Here is a 24793-nt window from a genome sequence, read left to right as displayed (position 1 = left end):
TAGCCATTGTGATAGATCCTGCTTCCCTGTCCTATCCCCATAATGATATTCTGGGCATCTTTGTGGTCCCATGAAAGCCCTCTTTTCTCCTGTTAGGCTGACAGTTTGGCCAAATGTTTTTATTAAGTCATGCACATTCACTTATGTGAGATCAGGTTCTCCATCAAGTGGAGCATAGCTAGGGGTCAGGTGTTCTGAATTGCCTTTTGTCAGCAGGTTGAGTTGGTTGGAACACGACACTAATGACTCTTCAGGATTAATAAAATTAAGCTTATTTCACTACGGAGACTGCTCCTATAATCCCGTATAACTGCTTCATCCTAGAACCCTTCTTAACAAAGAACTCCAAAGAGAATAAATGCTTCGGTGGAAATTTATCATCAGCAGAGAAAAAAACTCTAAGCTGCATATTCAGTTATTATTCAACCTCGCTACGAAATGAAGAGAGTCAAGCTGAACAACAATGGGCTAAAGGACTTTTAATTGAAATGTCATTTTCACTATTAAACAAAAAAAGCCATTGCTGTGATGTGTGATAAAAGTTGATGGTGTCCTATTTCTTTGCGTGGAATTGCTTTTCTCTCATCACTGACTTAATTTGATTGCACCAGTTTGTCAGCTGTCACGTTTGGGTTTCCTCTGCTGCAAAATATAGATAATGGTAGTCTATGCAGTTTAACAATCATGCACTAACATTTGGTTTCTTATAATCAAGATGAACTAAGAATTATATTTCCCCCATAACTTTGGAATAATAAGAAAGTCCAACACTTTCTTTTTTGTCTGTCTTGTACTTTACAGGTGGCTTGTTTAATATCTTGCGTTCTTGTCCTGATAGTCATCTATGCCATAGGACCTTTGCTTTACTGGCTGCCCATGGTACAGTAGTCCTTTTTCAATATCTGCTTGTCAACATTAATTTTAATGAAATCATTGTATATTAAAATGTCTTATGAGAGTGGATTCAATGATCCTGCATATGAAAGCCACGTGACATAAGTAATGATTGAATGAAGGGAAGGTGGACAGAGGCCACCTGTGATGGGGGAGGAATGGGAAAGGACCGTGGCTGTTTTCTATTTCTTAGGCTCACGTGTAAACATGGCATTGTGGAATTAAATTTATTCTGGGCTCATTTGGAGGGGAGAACTGGGCAATCTCTGTTATAAGAAATAGGCTTTGGAAGAGCTTTATCAGAACTTGGACTGTTGGAAAAAATGTGTGCAGGGCAATGGAGTAGGAAATCAAATACATCTTGCCACCTTTGATACATCTTTATACAAACTGATTCAGAACACCAGTGTTAACCAGTGTTTACCTTGCTTTTCATAAGCCTGGGGCACCAATGTGACGCAAGTAAGTTCCTGGTCTTCTGGGGGCCAGAGACCATCTCAGTTCTGTCTTGTTCTAATTCTTCATTCATATAGTGAGAATAAATCATTTCCACAGGAGGATCATCTAATAATCAAGTTCACCTTTCCAGAGAGTTATAAATATCTTCAGGTGAAACCAGATAATTGATATTGAAGGCAATTATCAAGAGATATATAATATAAATATTTAATTTTCTGCAACAAGTTTCAAATGGCAGTAGATAATTAAAGAGTACATTCAGCTATATAACATACACCCTTATAATTCATGACTTCCCTTTTTTTCCTTCTTGTGTTTTAGAATGGCGTTAAGTTTTACACTGTGATTTTCTAGAATTGATAGTATATTCCTAAAGTACAATAATAGGTTGGTTCTAAACAAAATGAGTATTGTTTTAGTCTTCTAAATGGTGATTGCTTTTCTCTAGTAAGTACTTTAAAAACAAATAAACAAAAATACCTTGGTCCTTTTAAATTCAGATTAAAATCTTTATCTTCTTCATCAACTTATTTCCTATTTATAGTGTGTTCTCGCAAGTATTATTGTCGTGGGATTGAAGGGAATGCTAATACAGTTTCGGGACTTAAAAAAATACTGGAATGTGGATAAAATTGATTGGGTAAGTAGATATTTGACCTAAAATTACTGTCTTTGGCTTGACCATGTATTGCAAAATGAGCTTTTAATATTTTTATTTGCAGAAAAATAGTTTTGGCCATTTGAGACTTGTCCGCTACTTGTAAACTACTGTTTATTTTTTTCAGACTATTGAGGCATTAAAATAGAATATGTCTTTATAAGAAACAGAAGTGGAATTTTGTCCAATTTTGATTGATGTTTTGTTTGAGAACTTTGAAGTTTATTTATTTATTTTGAAAGAGAGAGAGTGCAGGCGGAGAAGGGGCAGAGACAGGGAGAGACAGGATCCCAAGCAGGCTCTGCACTGACAGTGCACTGACAGTGCAGAGCCCAACATGGGGCTTGAACTCAAGAACCGTGAGATCATGACCTGAGCTGAGGTCGAGTCAGACACTTAACCAACTGAGCCATCCAGGCACCCCTTTTGCTTGAGAACTTATAAAGAAATGCTAGCTAAATTGAATGGACTGGAGATTCTCAATTTCCATTATGAATTGATTCTGGAAGTGAAGCTCATCAAGGAAGTGCACATTAATAGAAGACATATGAAGAACTGTCATTAATTGCTAAGAAACGTGTTACATTAATATAGGGTGAATGTATATTTTTAAATTTTTTTAAAGTTTATTGACTTATTTTGAGAGAGAGACAGAGAGAGCAAGCAGGGGAGGGGCAGAGAGAGGGAGAGAGAGGATCAATCCTAAGCAAGCTGTGTGCTGTCAGCACAGAGCCCTACACGGGGCTTGAACTCACGAACTATGAGATCATGAACTGAGCCGAAACCAAGAGTTGATGCTTACCCGACTGAGCCACCCAGGTGCACCAATTGGGAAAGAAATAAGGTTCTGCAAGGAAATTGTGTGGCCCTACGTTTAGCCCTTGCCACCCCCTATAAAGACTCCTCTACCTAAAGGAAGGATAGCTTCATACGTTTGCCAGCAAAGGAGGGACAAATGGATTTGAAAGCCCCACTCCGGCAACAAAGGAGTGTATCTGTGGGCACAGGTAAACTTCTTAACAGTGACCATATTCCTTCTAAACATAAAAAGTCTCATTTTAGTTTTAGAGGGGTTACACTGAGAGGAGCATTATGTTAATTGGATATTAGGGGATTAAATCATACTGAACAATGATAAAGTGTGGCTTCTGCTAACAGAAATGTATGACATACTAATTCTAGAGAAATGTGTCCGTGTGGGAGCATCCAAAATTCGTTCTCTTTCCCACATGGGTAAAGTACTTCGTAAGTACCTTCTCTTTATTATGACATTCATCATATTGAAATGCAATTAGCTATATATCCCCCCTCCTTCAGAATCTTTGTTCCGACTTTGGGTGCCTACTTTGTGATGGTGCCCACTTTCGTAATACTTCTCTCAAGGCTCAGTACCCTCCCGCAGTACAATGCTGGGTGCTGCCGGAGTCCAGCTCCAGCAGGTCCAGGGGTTCCCGAAGGATGAACGGCGTCGGCGAAAAAGTGAAAATAAATAAATAAATAAATAAATAAAAATGGGCACAGACAACAGCAGCGTGTTGAACTGGCCACTTTATTGTGGCAAACGTGACATTATATTTGTTAGCGATTTCCTCGTAGCGTACGTCATCTACGTTTTCTGGCATTACCTAATTCTAAAAATGTGCCAATGTGTAATCACCCTTCAAGGAATAACATGGTTATTTTCTCATAACGTTTCCTCTTGCCCTTCGCTTATTGATTAATTTCTTCATATTATTTTCATTATGTATCTACGTTTATAATCTATAAAGCATTTGCTTTGCTGTTTTCGTGAGAAGCCATTTATCTCTCAACACCTCAAGTGGAACAGTTACAGGGACATGACCTCTTAGTTGTTTTCCCAAACCATTTGTGGTTTGAGGAACAAAAGTGTTCGCCTTGGTCCGAGGTGCCAGGAGGGGGCCAAGAGGGCCTTAGAAACCCACGCGTTATACATTCTCAGAGAGACAATGCACCTAGGAACTAATGAACCATTCTGTACTTTAACCGACTAGGTTCAATCATCATCTGGAATGCCTCCTGGGGGCCAAGTGGGCCTAGGGGTTGGAGTTAACCTGTGCCCACAGATACACTCCTTTGTTGCCGGAGTGGGGCTTTCAAATCCATTTGTCCCTCCTTTGCTGGCAAACGTATGAAGCTATCCTTCCTTTAGGTAGAGGAGTCTTTATAGGGGGTAGCAAGGGCTAAACGTAGGGCCACACAATTTCCTTGCAGAACCTTATTTCTTTCCCAATGGTTCTTTTCCCAGGGGGCCTGTCGAGGGCAATTCCCCAACAGACAATTCCCCAGGTACTTTTATTAAGGCCAAATTACATAAAAGCAGGAGTACGAGAAGCTTCACTGTTCATGGGCCGCCCTGCAGTCCCGATCCGTCCACCGCCTGGGCCGTGCCATCAGGCTGGTTGGATAGCTCGGCTTCCAGCAGGGTGCCATGAGGAATGCAGAGATAAATAAGAACTACTTGTCTCCTCCCGACACTTAACATTTGTGCAGGAAGCAGACATAGAAACATTAACTTACTATGAAAGGCATGCTACAACATTACCCGGAAGCAAAAATACAAGCTTGGGGGTGGGGGGGGGACACCTGGGTGGTTCAGTCAGTTAAGCATCTGACCTCAGCTCAGGTAATGATCTCACGGCTCATGAGTTTGAGCCCCGCATCGGGCTCTGTGCTGACAGCTCAGAGCCTGGAGTCTGCTTGGGATTCTGTGTCTCCCTCTCTCTCCACCACGCCCTCACTCATGCGCTCTTTCTCTCCCAAAAATAAACATTAAAAATATTTTTTTAAATGTACAAGCTCAACGCTGGGAAAAAAATGGAGGCCGGACCATTTAGTTTGGACTGGGTCGATAAAAAACACTCCGACAGCAGAGCTGAAATGTGAATTGAGACTTGAAGGAACTGTATTTGATAGGCAGGCCAAGAGGTTACAATTAGCCAGACTGATGGAGGATCATGGCTTTTTAAAGGTGATATGTGTGAAGTAGCACATGGAAATAGAGAAATTAGAAGATGCAGACTGAATTACAATTTATTTGGTAACTCAGATAAAGGTAATCCTAAGGAACTCATTAATTACATAAGACAGAGCACATTACCATATTGGAAGGGAAGAGATGCCAGGGAAGGCTTCTTCCAGGAAATGATGGGTAGAACATCTAGTAACAGATGGGGTATAGAAATCACCGAAAGGAGAAATAAGAATGAGATTTGTGTATTAGAAGGATTGCTTGAGTAATTTAGAGAAGATGGATCAAACTGTGTTAGTAAGTCAGGCAGATAAGTGAGGAAAGCCTGGAACAAAACTGAGACCAGGAGGTTCAAGAGGAAGAAATAAGCTTGAAAAATATTTAAAACATTGCATTAATTGGTCCTCACCACCAATTCATCATATACAGTGCATCAGTCTAGAACTACTTCTGAGTTTCTAGTTAGGAACATCATTGCAGGAAGATGATGTCATTCAGTTATAGAACATGGAAGATTGTTTGAAGGCATTTAGTGGTTACTTTTAGTTAGTTTTTTTTTTTTTTTTTTAGTACAGGTTCTCATTCATGAGTTATTTTTTTCAATTCATCTCTTTGTTTTCTGTATGTCATCAACAAGTAGTTTTTCAAGAAAGGGTCATGTGTTTTATATCCCCTTTTTTTTTTCTTTCATAGTAGAAGGAAGTTTTTGACTGAGTCTAACATGCTTCCCTCAGGACTGTTTAGACTTGGCACTATCTTTGGGTATTGAGGGATAAGGCAGAGAAATCACAGGTCAACGTGTTTTTTTTTTTTTTTAAGTTTATTTATTAATTTTGAGAGAGAGAGAGAGAGCAAGCATGAGCAGGGGAGGGGCAGAGAGATGGGGAGAGAGAATCCCAAGCAGGCTTTGCACTGTCAGTGCAGAGCCCCATGCAGGGCTCAAACCCATGAACTGGGAGATCATGGCCTGAGCTGAAATCAAGAGTTGGACACTAAACCAACTGAGCCACCACGTGCCCCAACACGATTTGTTATTTTATCTGAATTAGTTTTTCAGCATGGATGCTCAGTGAAAGTCTTACCTGCCCATGAATTTGGTAATATTATCAGAATATTTCTTGTGGCTGAATACCCAGTATCGAATTCCTATGAGAGTGACATATATTTTTTATCCCAAAATTAAGGATTATATGCAAATTTTTTCTTCTAATATATTTTTGAACTTTTTTTTTCAAACCAGATGTTCTTTTAATGAATTATATATTTTCTGATTTTATTTTGTCTTTTTGTATCTATACATTTTCCTATGATTATTTTTGGGAGTGTGTATGTGGTTTCTCTGGACCATTTACTGTGTCTCTGATTATGGATTTCTAGTTGTGATTATCCTTTTTTTTAGCTTTAAATATGGATTTTATCTCTAATGTTTTTATTTCCATCCACATCCTTTTCTAAATTCTTCCAGCTTATTTTTTAATCTTTCAGGTTTTTTTTTTTAAATACAGTTTTTCTTCTTTGACCTTTCAAATCTATTTGTGTGTGTGTGTGTGTGTGTGTGTGTGTGTGTTGTATGTGATTATATTGCCTATTACATGTCTAAATCTACCCTCTGTCTCTGTTTCATTGTTTTCTTTTTTTCCCCCATTTCTATGAATAAGTCCCTTGTTGATTCTTTTATGATTATAATGCATTTTTAGTGGACCTGTTTGCTGAAAAATAATGTGGGAAGGGCACTAGAGCAGCCCACGGCTCTGATGTAGGTATGTCATCAGAAGATTTGGCCCTTGTTGAAACAAAGCCTCACAATCACAGGCTCTCTTGTGACCTGACACTTGCTGCCTTCTCTCCATTCTTCACCTTGCTTCACCTCTGTCAGTCTCCTACTCTTAGGAAGCAGGGATGCAAGCGATACAAATGGCATTTCATTTTGCTGCTCTTCTTTCTATGGTATCAAATACAGATTAGATGCATGCATTTCCTTCTGTGGTGGCCCACCATTGCCCCAAGAGCTTAGAGCTCTTATCAAAATATTACTATATACAATTTAAAAAGCCGTTACATTCATTTCAAGAAATCTATAGTTGATTGAAATTTGAGGGTAAATGTGTTGGCTTCCAGTGTCCTCCTTGATATCATCCAAATTTCACAGTATTTGTCAAATCTGCACCATATTTTAAATTTTTGTAATGTTTATTTTTGAGAGAGAGAAAGAGCATGAGCAGAGACAGGGGCAGAGAGAGAGGGAGACACAGAATCCAAAGCAGGCTCCAGGCTCTAAGCTGTCGGCACAGAGCCGGACGCAGGACTTGAACTCACGAACCGTAAGATGGTGACCTGAGCTGAAGTCGGACACTTAACTGACTGAGCCACCCAGGCATCCTACACCATATTTTATAGTTAAGAGTCGTGACCATGTTCTTGTTTCATTGAAACTGGGTTTTCCTCCCTATACATTCATTCTTTATATTGTTTTGGATGGATTTTAATAGAAGGTAGTAGACTAAAAATGCCTTTAATATACTATCTAAATCTGCTATCCAAATCTATACTTAAAAATATAATCCTGGCAGCGGTATGGCAAATGGCTTATAGTGCTGATAACAAAAGCAGGAAGTTAATAGGCTGTCAGAATAGTCTAGGCAAGACATAGTAAAGTGTGACTTAGGGCAGTCTCAGTGAATTGAGAAGATGGTATGGTTTGAGATAAGTTTTTATTAATAATTGATAGGACTTGGGAAGTGATTGGACAAGTAGATAAAAGAAGAGAAAGTAAATATGATTCCATGGTTTCTGATTGTAGTGTCTTAAAAAAATTTTTTTTAGTGTTTATTTATCATTGAGAGACAGAGAGAGACAGAGCATGAGCAGGGGAGGGGCAGAGAGAGGAGGAGACACAGAATCCGAAGCAGGCTCCGGGCTCCAAGCCGTCAGCACAGAGCCCGACGCGGGGCTCGAACTCACAAACCGCGAAATCATGACCTGAGCCGAAGTCAGACGCTCAACTGACTGAGCCACCCAGGCGCCCCTCTGATTGTAGTGTCTTGAAGTATATTAGTAATGTAACAGAAAGAACATTGAAGGAAGGGGAGATTTGGAGGGGAAGTTATTGAGTTTGCATTTGGACATATTGGGTTTGATGGTATTGGTAGACAGTTTGATAAATGGTTTAATAGCTCAGAATTGGTAGTCTCTATGTAGAGGTGATAGTTGAAAATTTGGAGTAAATAGTATGGTGTGGGCAAAAAGTATGGTTGAGAAAGGTGACGAGGATATAGCAAACACATGATGGTTGAATGAAACATTGGGTTTAGCTTGACAAAGCCCTCCTAAGATTGAAGTGGACAGGTGTCTCTTAGTTGCTAAGGAACAACAGTGAGAAGCCGTGGATGATCTGGATATGATCTGGGCAGAGCACTTATTGTCAGAATATTATATAGACTTTTTGGATATAGGTTATATTACCCAAGGTAGAATACATCCAGATTATTCAATAGATAGAATATGTCTAAAATATCATGGATGTGGAGTTACCAAAGATGTGTGTATATGTAAAATAATTTGAAGGTTGAAATTTTAAAAAGTCACGTGAGGGGCACCTGGGTGGCTCAGTCAGTTGAGCGTCCGACTTCGGCTCAGGTCATGATCTCACGGTTTGTGAGTTCGAGCCCCGCATCAGGCTCTCTGCTGACAGCTCGGAGCCTGGAGCCTGCTTCGGGTTCTGTGTCTCATTCTCTCTCTGCCCCTTCCCCACTTGTGCTCTGCCTCTCTTTGTCTCTCAAAAATAAATTTAAAAAAATGTAAAAAAAAAAATTCAAAAAAAATTTTCAAAAAAGTCATGTGAGCAGTCATCACATGAAAAATTAAAAATTTTTATTTCTTTAAAATTTTTTACAGTTGAATACTGATTCCACTTTGAGTTATAGATCAAAACCCTGAGGTAATGAGGGAATAGGAATCCAAAATGAGGCCTGACTCATTAGCTCAGAGCTGAGTTTGAGTAACTGAACAGTAAGAATAGAATTCACAGCTACAGAAATACAATAATGTGTATCAATCACCAAAACAGACCAGGAAGAGGTAAAGCGATTGAGTAGCTGCTCAATGGTGCAAGGGTTTATGTATTTATGTGTTTTCGACTTGAGGTCAGCTTTGGGGTTACCTTGTGTTTAGAGGCTATCAGTGCCAGTAGAGAAGGGATCAGGTGGTAACACATAATGAAAAAATACAGGACTGAGAGTTAACTAATTCCTTATAACTGAAAAACAACACTTGGATCTTTAGTTGAAATTGTTACAGAACCATGTGGGGACTTACTCTAACCAATGGAACTATTTACTGGTCTATGTTGTTAATTTACATTTGGTATTTTTTTCAAAACTATAAATGTAGCCCTGGGAAACAACTAAGCAATGGGAACCTAACTCACAATAGATGATGTTGTGGGAAAGTAAATATGCTTTAAAAATAGAACCAGATGGTACCAAAATTTTTGGTTGCTTTGATAAATCAAGGCCTCTGGGCCCTGCGGTTTTTTAAATGGCAGGGACCAGGATCCTCAGTTCCCTATGCTATATTGAATCATGGAGGTTGGCCATGAGGAATTGGGACTTACAAGCTTTTGGTGAGGTCTTGTTCTGCCACACCCAGGCGGTTCAGTCAGTATTAGGAGATGAGTAAGAAACAAAGCAATCATGGCAAATTGAAGTAATGATCAAAAACTTGCAGCCTTATTTTGTATGGGATGAAGCATACTGTAATACACTAGGGAGGAAACATTACACTTACACAAATATAAGACTCAAATGACTGTCTTTTTGCCTGACTAGAGGAAAAACATCTCAGTGTCTACCTATAGGATGACAGGCTGAGGATGAGGTCATAATAAGTGCTAACTTAGCATTACATTTCTTGGTGATGGATCTGAACATGGGAACACTTAAGATATATTTTCTTGGGGCACCTGGTTAGCTTAGTCAGTTAAGTGTCTGACTCTTGATTTTGGCTCAGGTCATTATCTCATCGTTCATGAGATGAAGCCCCACATCTGGCTCTGCACTGACAGCATGGACCCTCCTTGGGATTCTATCTCTCCCTCTCTCTCTGTCCCTCCCCTTCCTCCCCCCACCCCACAATAAATAAATACATAAACTTAAAAAATGGTATATTTTCTTTTTTACTCCAGAATGGTTGTTTCTTCTATATCAAAAAGAATTTTCTAGATAAAAAATCCCTCCATTTGTGTCCAACAGCTTAGGTTTTCAAAATAACCCATCGTGAAAAACAGTTCAAGCTCCATTTAAGATAAATAATACAAAGGAAAAGCATTTTGAGTAAAAAATGCTATTTAGAAACATTTGCTTCAAACTGGTCTCACCCAGCACCACAAGAATCTGTGCAATAGTCAGATTAGATAAAAAAGTTTCTAACTTTTTCATTTGCAAATAAATTGAATTAGGTTGTTGAAGATGTTTTAAAGTGATAATATAGACATTAGGACAGAAAGAAGTCAACTTGGAATTGTATGCATAGGTAAAGTAATGCAGATAATTTGAGGGAAAGAGAGAGTTTGAATATTTTGTTGGTCTACAATTTGATAAATGCAGGATTTTCTGTTTAAAAAATACAACCTTCTGGATTTCACAAATTATTTTGCTTTTAAGGATTTTTTTTTTTGTCAGTAACAAACTTAGAAATGTCAACTATATACAATATTTGGTTGCTGATTATAATTTCAGGTGGTGGACAAAACTGCGATAATGTTGGAATCCCAACTAAAGGAGAAAAAGATCTTTCTTGCCATCTTCTGAAATATTTCCAAGGGCTAAGTTGGGTCAGATTTTTTAGCTTTCAGAATTTCATAAGAAATTGGCTCTTGCAAATAAAAGTACAATAATCTTTAGAGTAGCTGATCTAAAGGTGGCCTTGGTAGTATTTGAGTCAGTTGTTTTAACCATTAGGGCTTGAGGGTCTTACTACATTAGTTCTTTGTATAGGAATCCTAGAAAACAGAAATTGTTGGGAATGACCAAAAATCTGCTAACAATTGCTTGTAGTATTATTACATTAAATGAGAAAACAGTGGAAAATTATGGCAATGCTTTTGAATCGTACACATCAACCAGTTATTTACAGATATTTAAATAAAGTGTTGTTGGGGATTGAACTAAGGGCTGGCAGTTTCTAGAAATAAAGGAATGTGCCTTTTCCCCACCTTTGCCTGCTGAGAGTCTCATGGGACCAGGATTTGTTTCTGTGTTCCTGGGCTTCTGTTCACCACTTTTTAAATAATCTGTTCTTGCTGAGGGTTTTGTTTACAGGAATGCTATAGCATAAGATGGTGAGAAATTTAACGATCATAAGAGGAGAGAATACCAAAGGACTTGCATCTTCGGTTTCCTGTTTCTCTTCTAGGGCATCTGGGTCAGTACATACGTATTTACAATATGCTTTGCTGCCAACGTGGGGCTGTTGTTTGGTGTGGTCTGCACCATAGCTATCGTGATTGGTCGCTTCCCAAGGTAAGATCTTACTTAAATGCTGTTTGTTTTGACACAGTAGCAAAGTATGGTATTGCCAGTTACTTTTATTTGTGTGGAATTTTTAGTGCTATTCTCATGTTTTACTTGGCATCAGAGAATTAGAGATGAAAAGAAAAGGTTTTATCTATGTAATGATACATAACAGTATTGGTTTTAAGTAAGAGAAATATCTTGTCCACACTATAGAGTATATAAAATCTTGATATCAAAGTAAATTAACTCATAGCCAAACAGGGTATCATGGAGCTGGTTTTTTTTTTTTTTTTTTTTTTAGTCAAGTGAGGGGGACATATTATTCAGTGACCATATAAAATCTAGATCATTTAGAAAATTAAATAACTTCAGTAAATTTAATTTTTCAGAAGCCAGATTTTTATACATATAAAGATTTCTTCTAGATAATTTACTGAAGAATTCTAGATCATATATTGAAGATTGTTACTGCATATCTGTAAGCCATTCCCCTATTTTGACCAATTCTTTTTCTACTTTCTCAGTGTTCATCATCTGATAATGCTTCTACTCATGTCTCATCCTTCTCTTGAAATTCTTTGTGAAATAATATACTTCAAAAATTTTTACGTTTTATCTGTGTCGATTCTATAAAAAGACTTCTATAGAAATCTGTCTGTGTAGATTCATCAGTATCTGGTCCTATCTTGCCATTGACTCTCTCTTTACTTCTTTTTCCCCTAAAACAAGATTTCCCCAAACACCGTATACTCTCTTACAATTCTTTTTGTCAGTCTGCCTCTTGTGGCTTATAGAGATGGGGCTCTGGGAACCCAGATGAGGTCAATTGTATTTATTAATCTCTACTTAGATGTCTCTAGTGTTACACTCTATTCCTGAGAATCCCAGAGAAATAGAGATTTACCCATGTTTTATGCACAAATACGATATAAAATTTTAACTATTATGGGTATGTTCTAATTGTTAAGATAAAATGACATCCTTTTTGCATTTTCATTCTTAATGTAGTGATCAGGAAGTGACATTTTATTTTTTGTCTGCCTGAATTCTAGAGCAAAGACTCTGAGTATAAAAAACATGAAAGAAATGGAATTTAAAGTGAAGACAGAAACGGATGGCGTAAGTTTAGTTTTCTTTTCCTTTGTGTAATTATTAACGATATTTGTAGTTCAGATAGCTTTAAGGTACCATAAGTAAAGTATGACTTTAAATACATGATTATCTTATTTTTAATTATGATGAATTTTCAGTGGTATGTGTGACCACCATACTTGTAGCAGTTGACATACAACAAATTAACAAACAACAAAAAAATCTTGTGTTAGCATTCAGAGAAGATGATAGCATGGTTTCTAGAATTATATCTCACAGTGGAATCATGGCCCACATTAGTTGAGGCATCGGAAACCTCTATTTTACTAGCTAAGTTGCATAAAATAGTCAAACTAAACAGTCTATTCCTAATTAAATGATGGAAGAAGATAGGGAATAGGGAAGGAAATAAAGCAAGGTGGGATCATGCTATTGCTTTTATTATTTTTAACACAGTCAGTGAGACTGTATTATTAGCAGAGGGTAATTGAATGGTTATGGAGTGCCAATAGGATTGGCTTCTTGCACAGAGGCCATCTTTTTAAGGAAACAGCTTGTGTAAATTGTCTTACCCTGTCCATGCTTGGGCAGGCCAGTTGTGTTTGAGCTCTAGTTTCTTGTTCTGAAGGATGACCAAAACAAGTTTAAAGTGAGGAAAAAAATGTTGACTTAAATATTAGCAATTAAAAAATTGGCCTCACTTTTAACCTGCTTTGTAAGTGCTTGGGTAACCTTTTTTTCCCCTCTATTTTTCATATGTACTTGTTTTTGTATCTCATGATTGCCCTCAGAACAAAGAGAACTGGGCTCCCACCAGAAGGACCAATTGTCAGAGTATTTCTGAGTAGATTAGAAGTAGGAAGTAGCACCAGGAGTCTTTCTGTGACACCCAGGGAAATGTGTGTGTGTGTGTATATTTAAATTGAAGAATAATTAGCATACACTATTGTATTAGATTCAGGTGTACAACATAGTGACTCAATATTTGTATACATTATGGCTGTGTTTTTAGATTTTTTTTAACATTTATTCATTTTTGAGAGACGTAGGCAGAGCATGAGTGGGGGAGGGGCAGAGAGAGAGGGAAACACAGAATCTGAAGCAGGTTCCAGGCTCTGTGCTCATAGCACAGAGCCTGATGTGGGGCTCGAACCCGAGAACCGTGAGATCATGACCTGAGCCAAAGTCAGATGCTTAACCCACTGAGCCACCCAGGTGCTCCCCTGGCTTGTGTTTTTACTAAGTGTGAAAAAGTTTACTTCATAGAGGCCTACTAGAGTTTAGAGCCCTAAGACGGTCCCAGGTTCAAGTTTTCCACCAATGATACCTTTCTTTTCTTTTCTTTTCTTTTCTTTTTTTTTTTTTTTTTTTTTTAATTTTCCACGAGAATTTAGTGCTCACAGAAAGTCCCAAACTGGCTCTAGGGTCCCTAAAGTCTGTATCCACCCTACACGTACAGCTGTGTACATTAGCCTTGACATTGTTAGGTTTGAAACACAATTCGAGTTTGACCATTTTTCAGCTTAAAGATTACTGGTTAATAAATTCTACCTAATCTGTACCTTCTTCTCGGACTAAACATGTGGGAAAGTGAACGAGGGGATTTGTAGGAAGATAAACATGCCAAAATTCTTCCATATCTTTAAACCTTGACTATTTCCAGTGTAGTCACACACCTGAATCATAACTGTCACATGGACAGCTTAATTTTATTAGAACACTACAATTCACTAACTATTTAATGTTTTGTATCAAAAATAGGAGGAAAAGAAAACTAAGATTGGAACATGAGCTGTTAGGTGGGGTTTTTAGCTAACTTCACGCATGGCAGTGCTCTGTCACTCCTCTCCTCCATCCGTGCTTTCCACCTTCTTCACATGAAACACACATCTGACCTTGGGACACCTCTTTGGCGGGTGAACTCAACCCCATTGAGAGTTTCTTTCCTGACACAAGTTGAATCTCTATTCCTCAACCAATACGTGCTATTTAAACAAATTCTCTTAACTCAAAACAACATACTGGCCAAATCATGTGATGTGATTGGTGGGTCGATCTTAAGATGTGGGGCTTTGTGATAACTAAATATGACAAGCCCAAGCATGGTTTTATTTTTGGTTTGTGAGAGATTTATTCTTTTTTTTTTTAAAGTTTTTATTTAAATTCCAGTTGGTTAACATACAGTGTAATATTAGTTTCAGGTGTACCTACAGTGATTCAACACTTCCCTGCGTCACCTGGTGCTCATCACAACAAGTGCACCCTTAGTCCCCATCACCTATTTCACCCAACCCCCACCTCCTTCCCTCTGGTAACCATGAGTTTATTCCCTATAATTAAAAGTCTGTTTCTTGATTTGTCTCTCTAAGAGATTTACTCTTGATTAAGTTAATTTGTTAAGTTTTTGTTTTCTGAAATTGCTTACTTGTAGCAAATCTCACTTTCTAGAGTTTAATCAGTTGCGTAGCTATGGAAACTTTTTGAGATTATGTAGTTTAAAATTTTACCTACTCTAAAAGATGAGGAAGCTGAGAGTCGTCAAATGAATTGTCCAAATTCACATACCTAATGTTGTGTTTTGTTTGTTTTTATCGTTCTTTATCTGCCTGTCTGCTTCACTAATCCCTGGGCTTTCTCTTCTATGCAAGTACTAAAGCCTGAAGGAGTATTGCTTTATTTAGTTGGTAAGGAATTATTCGACAGAATTCACCATCTTCTCCATTTCTAGGTCAGACCCCTGCCCCAAATGTCATGGAGAGCACGGTCTGAGTTGCATATCAGCAATTGCTGCCAGGAAGACCCGGGAAATGGCCAGAACAGGCACCTTTTGCTTGGAAACTTTCCTTCTCCCTTCCTGCATCTCTTACCCGCATCCCGGCAATCCAGTGTAATTTAGGCCTGCCCAAAGTGAAACTACCTTCCAGATACTATCTCTTGGTTTCTTTCTCCTAATTAGGACTGTCAGCCCCTTGTAAGGTTATAATTCCAGCCAAAAGAAAGCTGTATCATTATGAGGCAAATGACTGACAGTTGATTGTTTAGGACATATTTCCATTAAAAAAATACTGATGGTTAAGTGAATGAATTTTTAGTTTCTAGATTGTATGGAAGAGGTACTTTTGGAAGAGTAGGTCTTCCTGGTACTCTTTGGATATCTTAGGGTGTTGCCTCCCCCAAATCAGTGGGAAAAAATGCCATTTTCTGAAAAGATGCAGACTCATCTCATGGTTATTAATATTTCTTAGGAAACAGGAAATACATATTTTTCTGAAGAAGCATGATAGTATATTAACTTTTCCAAATAAATTTTAATAATGAAAACCTTGGCTAAGAGATTCTTCCATCGTTGAGTGACATCTGGATTTGTAAGATTTAGACTGTTTGGATAGACCTATCCTCTTTTATTTCAATCAGAACTCTGAATTTATTCCTATTCTCCTCCAAAAGGAAACTCTTCAGCAGGTGAAAATTATCTCCATAAATAACCCACTTGTTTTCCTGAATGCAAAGAAGTTTCATGCTGATCTAATGAATATAATCCAAAAGGAAAATGCCAACAACCAGCTACTGGATGATATCAGCAAGGTAGGAAAGCTAGTTCCTATTACTGTACTACAAATAACCTTATATCGTGATACTAAGATCTGTATCATGGAATATAATACAAGAGTCTTTGGAAACCACTCCCTCATCAAAACTTATATTGTATTATACTTTTTATTTGGTTCTTATAGTTAGTTTTTAGGTAATCACTGTCATTCATTCCTTTGTTCATTTATTCATTCATTCAACATATATATAGTAGACATGCGTACTAGGTACTATAACCCTGAGAAAAATAAAAAGACAAATCATTTATTTTAAATGACCTTTTTACCAAGAGAAAGAAGAGTCAGATCCAAATTTAAAAGAGATAGAATATGCTAAATGACTTCAGAGAAGCATAAACTGTTGCCATCATTATATTACTATTATAAAAAACTAGCATTCTTTATCTCCACAAGTTATCTTAATTTACAGAGACATCAAATGTGCATTAGGATGATTTTATGTAAATAGCTACCTGTAATTATTTGAATCCTTAAGCCCCTTAGGATGGACTTTGGAACTGAGCTGCTTGAGTTTGCAAGAACTTAACTGAGTTTATTATTAAACCCTCTGTGATTCAGTTTCCTTATCTATTATCAGGATGATTAAATGAGTTAATATATGGAAAGCACTTAGAATACTGCCTGGCCTACTCAATACTATAAAACATTAGTTAATGTTATTAGTTTGACTGAATGCAAATAATAGCCTCTCCATGAAGCTTTCCATGATTACTCCAGATTACAAAGATCTCATTCTCTTATATCCTTGAGTGTGTATTATCCACAGTCACTTAGGTACATAGGAGGCATTAACCCTCTCATTTCTAGTGGCTCGGGAGCTGTTTAGTAACTCATTCCTGTTCCTTGCAGCTTTATGCTTCTGTCTCTGGGTCTCATACTGATCCACACCGTAGAGGCCCTAAATACAGAATCAGTTATAAAAATTTGCTGGGTGCAATGCAAAATGAAAATATGAGTTCCCTTGTTCAACAGTTGCTAAGAATTTCAAGATGGCAATAGAGAGCATTAAACCAAGAAGAAGACCCTTCTAAGCATAGGACCCTTTGTAACTACACAGGTTGCAAGCCCACAGGGCTGGCCCTGCCTGTGTATCTCCAGCCCTGTCTTTTACTCTCACTGTGCTCTTTAGGATGTCACTTTCTTCAGATTATTAGGAACCCACCTGTGATTTTGGGTTGAGAAGAACTTGCACTCATGACAAAGGTGGATATACATTCCCAGTTGTTCACGTTGGATATGAGGCCTCTTTTTTGTTTTTATTTTTTAAATTTTTAAATGTTTATTTATTCTTGAGAGAGAGAGAAAGACAGAGAGAGAAAGAGGGAGGAAGAGGGAGAGAAAAAGAGTGTGAGCAGGGGAGGGGCAGAAGAGAGGGAGACACAGAATCTGAAGCAGGCTCCAGGCTCTGAGCTGTCAGCACAGAGCCAAATGTGGAGCTCCAACTCACGAGCTATGAGATCATGACCTGAGCCGAAGTCAGACACTTAACCCACTGAGCCACCCAGGCGCCCCACAAGGCCCCTTTTTTTAAAGCCTTAAAAAAGTACATTTTTTAGCTGTATTATGAGATAGGTAGGTTCCTGTGGCTGACATAAGCTGACAACCACAACAGTATTGTGGGAAAATTTGTCCGGGCTTCCAAATAACCTAATGAATCCACGAGAACTTTGTGGTCTTATTTTGCCAAAATGTAGATTTACTTCTTGAAATTATATGATTCTTTGTAGGCCTTATCATGTCTAGTGGAGTATCTGATGTGACTATTCTTATAAGTAGTTATTTTTTGATAGTTGACAATATTTTCCTTAGAATATTCTCCTGCAAGACTAAAGTTGTTCCAACTTGTTTTTAGAATCGACAATCGGCATATGCTCATCTTGTAGCATATGAAGTCAGAAATAAACCTCACTGACAAGCCTTCTGTGAGGAGGTACCACGTACATGATTTTACCAACTTGGGACTTCAGAAATTTGGGTCTGATAATCCAGTAGAGTTCATTGAATCTGGGTTACTGGTACATAATGACATCCAAAGGGATTCTTTCACTCAGAACTATAATGATAAGGAATGATTTCTTGAGAGGACATTTCACTATGAGAATAATGTAAATATTGTGTGTATTTACATACTGTGAGTTTCGAAGGGTACAATAAGCATTCAGATGGTAATCTGGAAGGTCTGCTCTCTGAGGAATCACGAATAGACCTTTCTTCAGAATGGTTGAATTGGTGGTCTTGGGTAGCATGGATACTCTTTGGGGCATCTCATATTATCCTTGTCATGTGCTGTCCGCCTAGGATATCAACTTCTTGTTTAAGGACCATGCACCTGTTCCAAGTTCAGTTTACAGTCACGAGTCTGCATCAATTCCCATAGTTCCTAAAGTAGGGTGCTCTGCTGGGGCCTTGGTCTCCTCTCACAGTCACATTTTCAACAGATGGTGGTAATGGAAGGGCATTTAAAACATCCTGGGGCAAGAAGAATCACATCATATTCAAAACACAAACTGAAAAAGGATTTCCTGTTTTATACTGCAACAATATACTTCCTATATATCATTATTAAATATCTTCCTGAATACAGAAGCTCAGGAGGATCTCAGAGTCTTAGTGTTTATTGGATTCATGTTCATTATTGTATAGATTATAGATACTCCTGTAATAGTCATCATTTTGTGACCTCACTTTACAAAGCAAGTTTCAATCTGCTGTTTATCCAAAAGTTTCTTTTGCTTAAACAAGGTTTTTTTTTTTAATAGACTTATTTTTTTGGAAAGCTTCTAGACTTACAAAAAAGTTGAGAAGTGTTAGTACAGAGAATTCCTCTATACCCTGCACCACACAGTTTTTTGCTGTTATTAACATCTTGCATTAGTGTAACATATTTGTTACAATCAATGAACCAAAATGGATACATTATCATTAACTAAAGTTCTTGCTTTGTTCTGATTTCTTTAGTTTTGCCAAATGTCCTTTTCTGTTCCAGGATTCCATCCAGGACATCACATTACATTTAGTTGTCCTGTCTCCTTAGATTCTGCTTCCCTGTGACAGTTTCCCAGACTTTTCTATTTTTGCTGACCTTGATAGTTTGAGTAGAATTGTTCAGGTATTTTGTAGAATGCCCCTCTACTGAAATTTAGCATGGTAAGAGCAGGGATATGGGGTTTTAGGAATAAAACTATAGAGATGAAGTTCCATTTTCATCATATCATGTCAAAGGTATATACTATCAATATGATGTATCTCTGTTGTTAACCTTGGTCACCTACCTGGGGTAGGATTTGTCAGGTTTCCCCGGTGTGAAGTTATTCTGTTTCTACCCTTTCCTTATGGTAGTCTTTGGAAGCAAATTGCTATGTGCAGCCCACAGTTAAAGAGTGTGGAGTTATGCTTCACCTCTCTGAGGGTGGAGTATCTACATAAATTACTTGAAATTCTTTTGCACAGATTTCAGACAGGATTAACAATAAGAGCAGGGAAAGGAAACTCACATTCTTTGAATGTCTCTCAGAGGCTAGTCCTTTTAATTAGGCTGTTACTTAATCATCACCAGCCCCGTGATGTAAGTGGCATTACGTGAATGTTACAAAAAAGGGAGATTGGGACTCAGAACTGTAAAATACCTGGGGGAAATATAGCTGATAACTGTCAGAGCCAGAATTAAAGTATATGAGCTGCATCTCTGGGTATCAAGAAGAGAAAATAGATGTTCTCTAGTCAGCCTTGAGGAAGAAGTGGATTTCGCGTGAGAAGCAGTAGAATGTAGTGGTTGGGAGCCTGAGGTTCTGAACGGAAAGGTAGGAGCTTTGGTTTTAGCCCAGGTTCTCTCTCACTTTGTGACTTTGGTCAAGTTATTTAACCTTTGCAATCTTTAGCTCCTTCCTATGGAAAATGAGATTAGCAACTCCATAGGATTGTTCTGAGGATTAAATAATTAACATAAAGTCCTTGGTGATTAGTAGGTAGTCAAAAATATCAACTTCTATCATCGTCATCATCAGCAACAACAATAATGACAATAAATCTTTTGAGAAGTAGGTAGCATGCGATCTATTAGAGGCATCAATTATTGACAATTTCAAAGAACTTTAATTGTAGAATAAAGGATTATTTTCATTTTCCAGCATTTCCATAGATCAACAATGTTTCTCAGGCATTTTCATGGAGCTGCCGGTGAACAGTTAACTCTAATATAATATGAAATATATGGTCAATGCCTCTCTGTTAGGGAATGTTGTGTTAATGAGGTTAATTTCTGATTGGATACACTACACGAAAGCACATGCAAACGTTTAATTTGATCAAAAATCAAAACAAACTTAGTCTTGCAGAAAATGTTCTAAACAAGATAGTCTGACTTGGTAACATAAATTATCTACCAAGTTAATAAATACTTAGAACCATTGATTATTTTATTATTTCAGTTTTGTTGTATTTATCATTCTGAAAAAAAAAGACTAATGGAAAATATTATCAGAGCCTAGTTTTTTGTTATTTATGGAGAAAATAAAAATGTGCTGTTTTCAGGGACAGAAATGAATTTTTATAATGTTATTCTTCCTTATATTTATTTTCATTTCAGTGTGAACAAAACACGTTGCTCAATTCTCTATCCAATGGCAACTGCAATGGTGAGTTAGCTTAAAAAAAAAAAAAAATTAAAGTGTTCTGACTTGAATATAGACCAGAGAATAGGTCCTCTTTCCTCTTCCTGCCACTGGACCTCCCTCTACTGTCCTCCTCATTTCCTTCTCTCTCTCTTCCTCCTCCTCCTTTTCTGCCCTTTGCCCCACCCTCCTCTTATTTCTACTTCTGTCTTTCTCCTTCCTCCATTTTCTTTCTCCTCCCCAGCTCCTCCTTCTCCTCTCCCTTCCTCTTCTCCTCCTTCCCTTCTTCATCTTCCTCCTTCTATCTCACCTCCTGCTTACTTGTAGAAGTAAATTTTAAGTAAAGATGTGTATGCCTACACAGAACGAAAAGTGTAAACTTTGTTACAGGGTATTAAAAATACTCGCAATACTTAAGTAAATGGTGTTTATTAATAAATAGAAGCAAATTACCATGTCCATTAGAATGCTTAATATTGAAGAGATGTCAGTTTTATTTATGTTGAATTTATTTATAAATATAAGTGTAATTCCTATTAAAATTCCACTAGGACACTTAAATGGCAATTGACAAGCTTATTCTAAATTTTGTTTGGAAACTCAAAAGGCCAAGAATAGGCAAGACACTCATGAAATATGTGAAGTGTATGAGAGAACGTTTTCTTAACTCTCAAGATATGTTATAAAGCTCTAATAATCAATGCAGTGTGGTACTGGTTCCAAGATAAATTAACAGATTGATAGGACAAAGGAGAGGGCCCAGAAGGGTAGAAAAATCTCACACTTATTGATGTTTGATTTGTGACAAAATGGCATTGCAGAGCAGTAGGGAAGGGATAGTCTTGCTAATATACAATGATGAGACAATTGTGTACCTATAATGAATGAAATCATTCACTGTAATTCACACACCATATCTCCATGTCAGTACCCAGTGAATCAAAGTCCTAAGAGTGGTAGACAAAATATAAATTTAGAGGAGAAGATAGGAGAAAATACACAAGAAATGCAAAGCATTAAGCATAAAGAAAATGACCATTAAGCTTTACTAGATTATTTTTAAGTTTTTGTTCAACAAAAGCCACCATATAAAGCATGAGAAGATAAGCCAGAGTGGAAGAATAGGTAGAACACATAATGTGGACAAAGGGCTGCCACTCCTCTACAAATCAATGAATAACAAAAGGTAGACGACCCAATAGAAATGGGTAAAAAACGTGAACAGCCATTTTCAAATTTACCAGTAAACATGTAAGAATATGCTTGACTGTCATTCGCAGTAATTACTGGAGAAATAGGGGATTTAATTTGCATTTATCCACTAATATATACATGTATATGTGCGTATATATCTATGTGGTTTATTGGTAAACATTTAATTTTTTTTTTCAACGTTTATTTATTTTTGGGACAGAGAGAGACAGAGCATGAACAGGGGAGGGGCAGAGAGAGAGGGAGACACAGAATCGGAAACAGGCTCCAGGCTCTGAGCCATCAGCCCAGAGCCTGACGCGGGGCTCGAACTCACGGACCGCGAGATCGTGACCTGGCTGAAGTCGGACGCTTAACCGACTGCGCCACCCAGGCGCCCCTATTGGTAAACATTTAAAAGTATGAGGATGCCAAGGGTTCCTGAGGATGTAGCACAAAAAGTCTCCTACAATGCTGGTGGGGGTGTAAACTATGACAACAGCCTTGGAAAAAAGTTTGGCAAAATTGTGTAAAGTTAAAGACATACCTACCCTCTGACCACCAATTCCACTCCTACTCAGACAACCTGAAGAAATGAGAGCCTGTATACAGCAAATTACAAAAACAAGCATATTCACAACAGTAGTATTTGAAACTGTCCAAACCTGAAATCAACCCATATTTCCAGAATAGGTAGCAGATAAACACAGAAATTGTGGTGTATTATGCAATTGAATTTTTATTTGATATACTTATTATTTGGTATACTTATACAATAAAGGAAATTGAATGTCTTATATAAAATGTAGTAGGGTAAAAAAAGAACAATTCCATAAAATTCCAAGTCTATTTACATAAACTCAAAAAACAGAAGATGCTGACATATTAATTTTTGTACTTCTAAAGACAATAGGAAAAGGAATCTGTTAATATTTGTATCTGGAAACATATACAAGATTGTATAAAGAAGGATAGGCTTTCTTTATAATTCCCCAAATCTAGAAACAACTGAAATATCCATTAACAGTACAATGGCAAAAGAACATGTAGAATGTTTATATAAGAGGATAACCTATTATAATGTTTATTATATTACCATATAAAATATATTCTGAATGAATATATAACATATTGAATGGAATAAAATAAATGTTATATAAATATATGAATCAATGGCATTGACCCCACATCAACAGAGATGTAGCTCAGATGTCAGCTTCTCTGGTCTCTTTTTTTTTTTTTTTTTTTAATTTTTTACTGTTTATTTTTGAGAGAGAGAGAGAGAGAGAGAGAGAGAGAGGCAGAGTGAGAGCAAGGGATGAGCAGAGAGAGAGGGAGACACAGATCTGAAGCAGGCTCCAGGCTCTGAGCTGTCAGCACAGAGCTTGATGGCAGGGCTTGAACTCACAAACCATGAGATCATGACCTGAGCTGAAGTTGGACACTTAATCAACTGAGCCACCCAGGCACCCCTGGTCTTTTCTAACTTTTTGTGGTAAATGTACTTCATCCTGCCTCATGTTCTCAAAGAATGCCTACATAATACTGGTATAGTACTTATTTAATGATCATTTATTGAATGTCTTATTCTCCTGCTTATCTGGAAACTTTAAAAAAAAATTCTCAAAAAATTTTTGAGAGAGAGAGAGAGAGAGAGAACATGAACGGGGGACAGGCAGAGAGAGAGGGAGAACAGAATCTGAAGCAGGCTCCAGGCTCCGAGCTGTCAGCACAGAGCCCAATGCCAGGCTCAGCCCCACAAACCACGAGATCATGACCTGAGCTGGACGCTCAACTGACTGAGCCATCCAGGTGCCCCTGGAAACTTTTAAGAGTGTTGTCACCTCTGCCTCACTAGGCCAGGCCCGTTTTTCACAGAGCAGCAACTGATGGGCACCATCACTTTTGTTGTGTCCCTTCTGTAATAGTCAGGACTAGTTGATCAGAATGTTTCTTCTAGCGTCCTCCTCCTGTCCTCTGACACTCCAGAGTATCCTCAGTCCTCCTATTTCTCCTTCTTGTTCAGAAACACCATCCTGCCCTCCCTTCCCTGTGCTTTATTTTTTGTTGTTGTTTATTTATTTTGGGGAAGGGGCAGAGAGAGAGAGAGAATCCCAAGCAGGCTCTGCGCTGTCAGTTTGAGCCCTGCACTGGGCTCCAAGTTCCGATCTCTGGAACCATGAGATCGTCATGACCTGAGCTGAAATGAAGAGCCCGACGCTTAACTGATTGAGTCACCCAGGTGCCCCACCTCCCTGGGCTTTAATTAATTACTAAAATCTATAACTCTTGGTTTTATTACCTTTAAATTTTCACCTCTGCAACTCTGATTCTGTCCTTAATCATGTTCAAAATGAATTAGAATTTTTTTTTCCTGCCATGAGATAGTCTGGGTTTTAATCCATGGATAGAAAATACCCAGTGTCCCATGCTCACCTCAGACAGAACTAATAGGTCAAGGCGCTTCCTCCTATGAGCCAAGGTAGCCTGAGAACTTTGGACAGGGCTGCGGGAAGCTACTGTGAATGCTTGGTGTTGACATGCAAGCTGAGAGGTAATTGCCGTCCTGACTTCATTCTGTCGTGTAATGACAGATGAATCTTAAATCACCTTTACTTGAAAGTCTGTCACATGATTAATCGTGAAGTTTCCCTTCTGTAGGCCCAGTGCCCCCTCCTCAGCCCTTTAGGGCACCTAAAGCCCTTTCTTATCTTCTTATACTGCTTTCTCTTTCATTCCACATTACACAAATCCTCTATCCAAGTTAGTTAAATCAA

At 37.9% G+C, this 24793-nt stretch overlaps 1 protein-coding gene across 3 annotated transcripts in view; it reads left to right on the top strand.

The window, feature by feature from the left end:
- SLC26A7 (solute carrier family 26 member 7) overlaps positions 1-24793 on the top strand; it is a 119642-nt gene that overhangs the window by 79639 nt on the left and 15210 nt on the right. For all 3 annotated transcript variants that reach the window (XM_086696063.1, XM_025922634.2, XM_086696064.1), the window contains 6 exons: positions 802-879; positions 1898-1993; positions 11412-11518; positions 12565-12631; positions 16052-16189; positions 20801-20849. In XM_086696063.1, coding sequence (XP_086552189.1) covers positions 802-879; positions 1898-1993; positions 11412-11518; positions 12565-12631; positions 16052-16189; positions 20801-20849 — 535 coding nt within the window. The remainder of the gene's footprint in view (positions 1-801; positions 880-1897; positions 1994-11411; positions 11519-12564; positions 12632-16051; positions 16190-20800; positions 20850-24793) is intronic.

This window comes from Puma concolor, chromosome F2 (genome assembly GCF_028749965.1).
Source record: "Puma concolor isolate L17-30 chromosome F2, mPumCon1.1.hap2, whole genome shotgun sequence".
NCBI classification, from domain to species: domain Eukaryota; kingdom Metazoa; phylum Chordata; class Mammalia; order Carnivora; family Felidae; genus Puma; species Puma concolor.
This window is presented reverse-complemented; position numbering and strand designations above follow the sequence as displayed.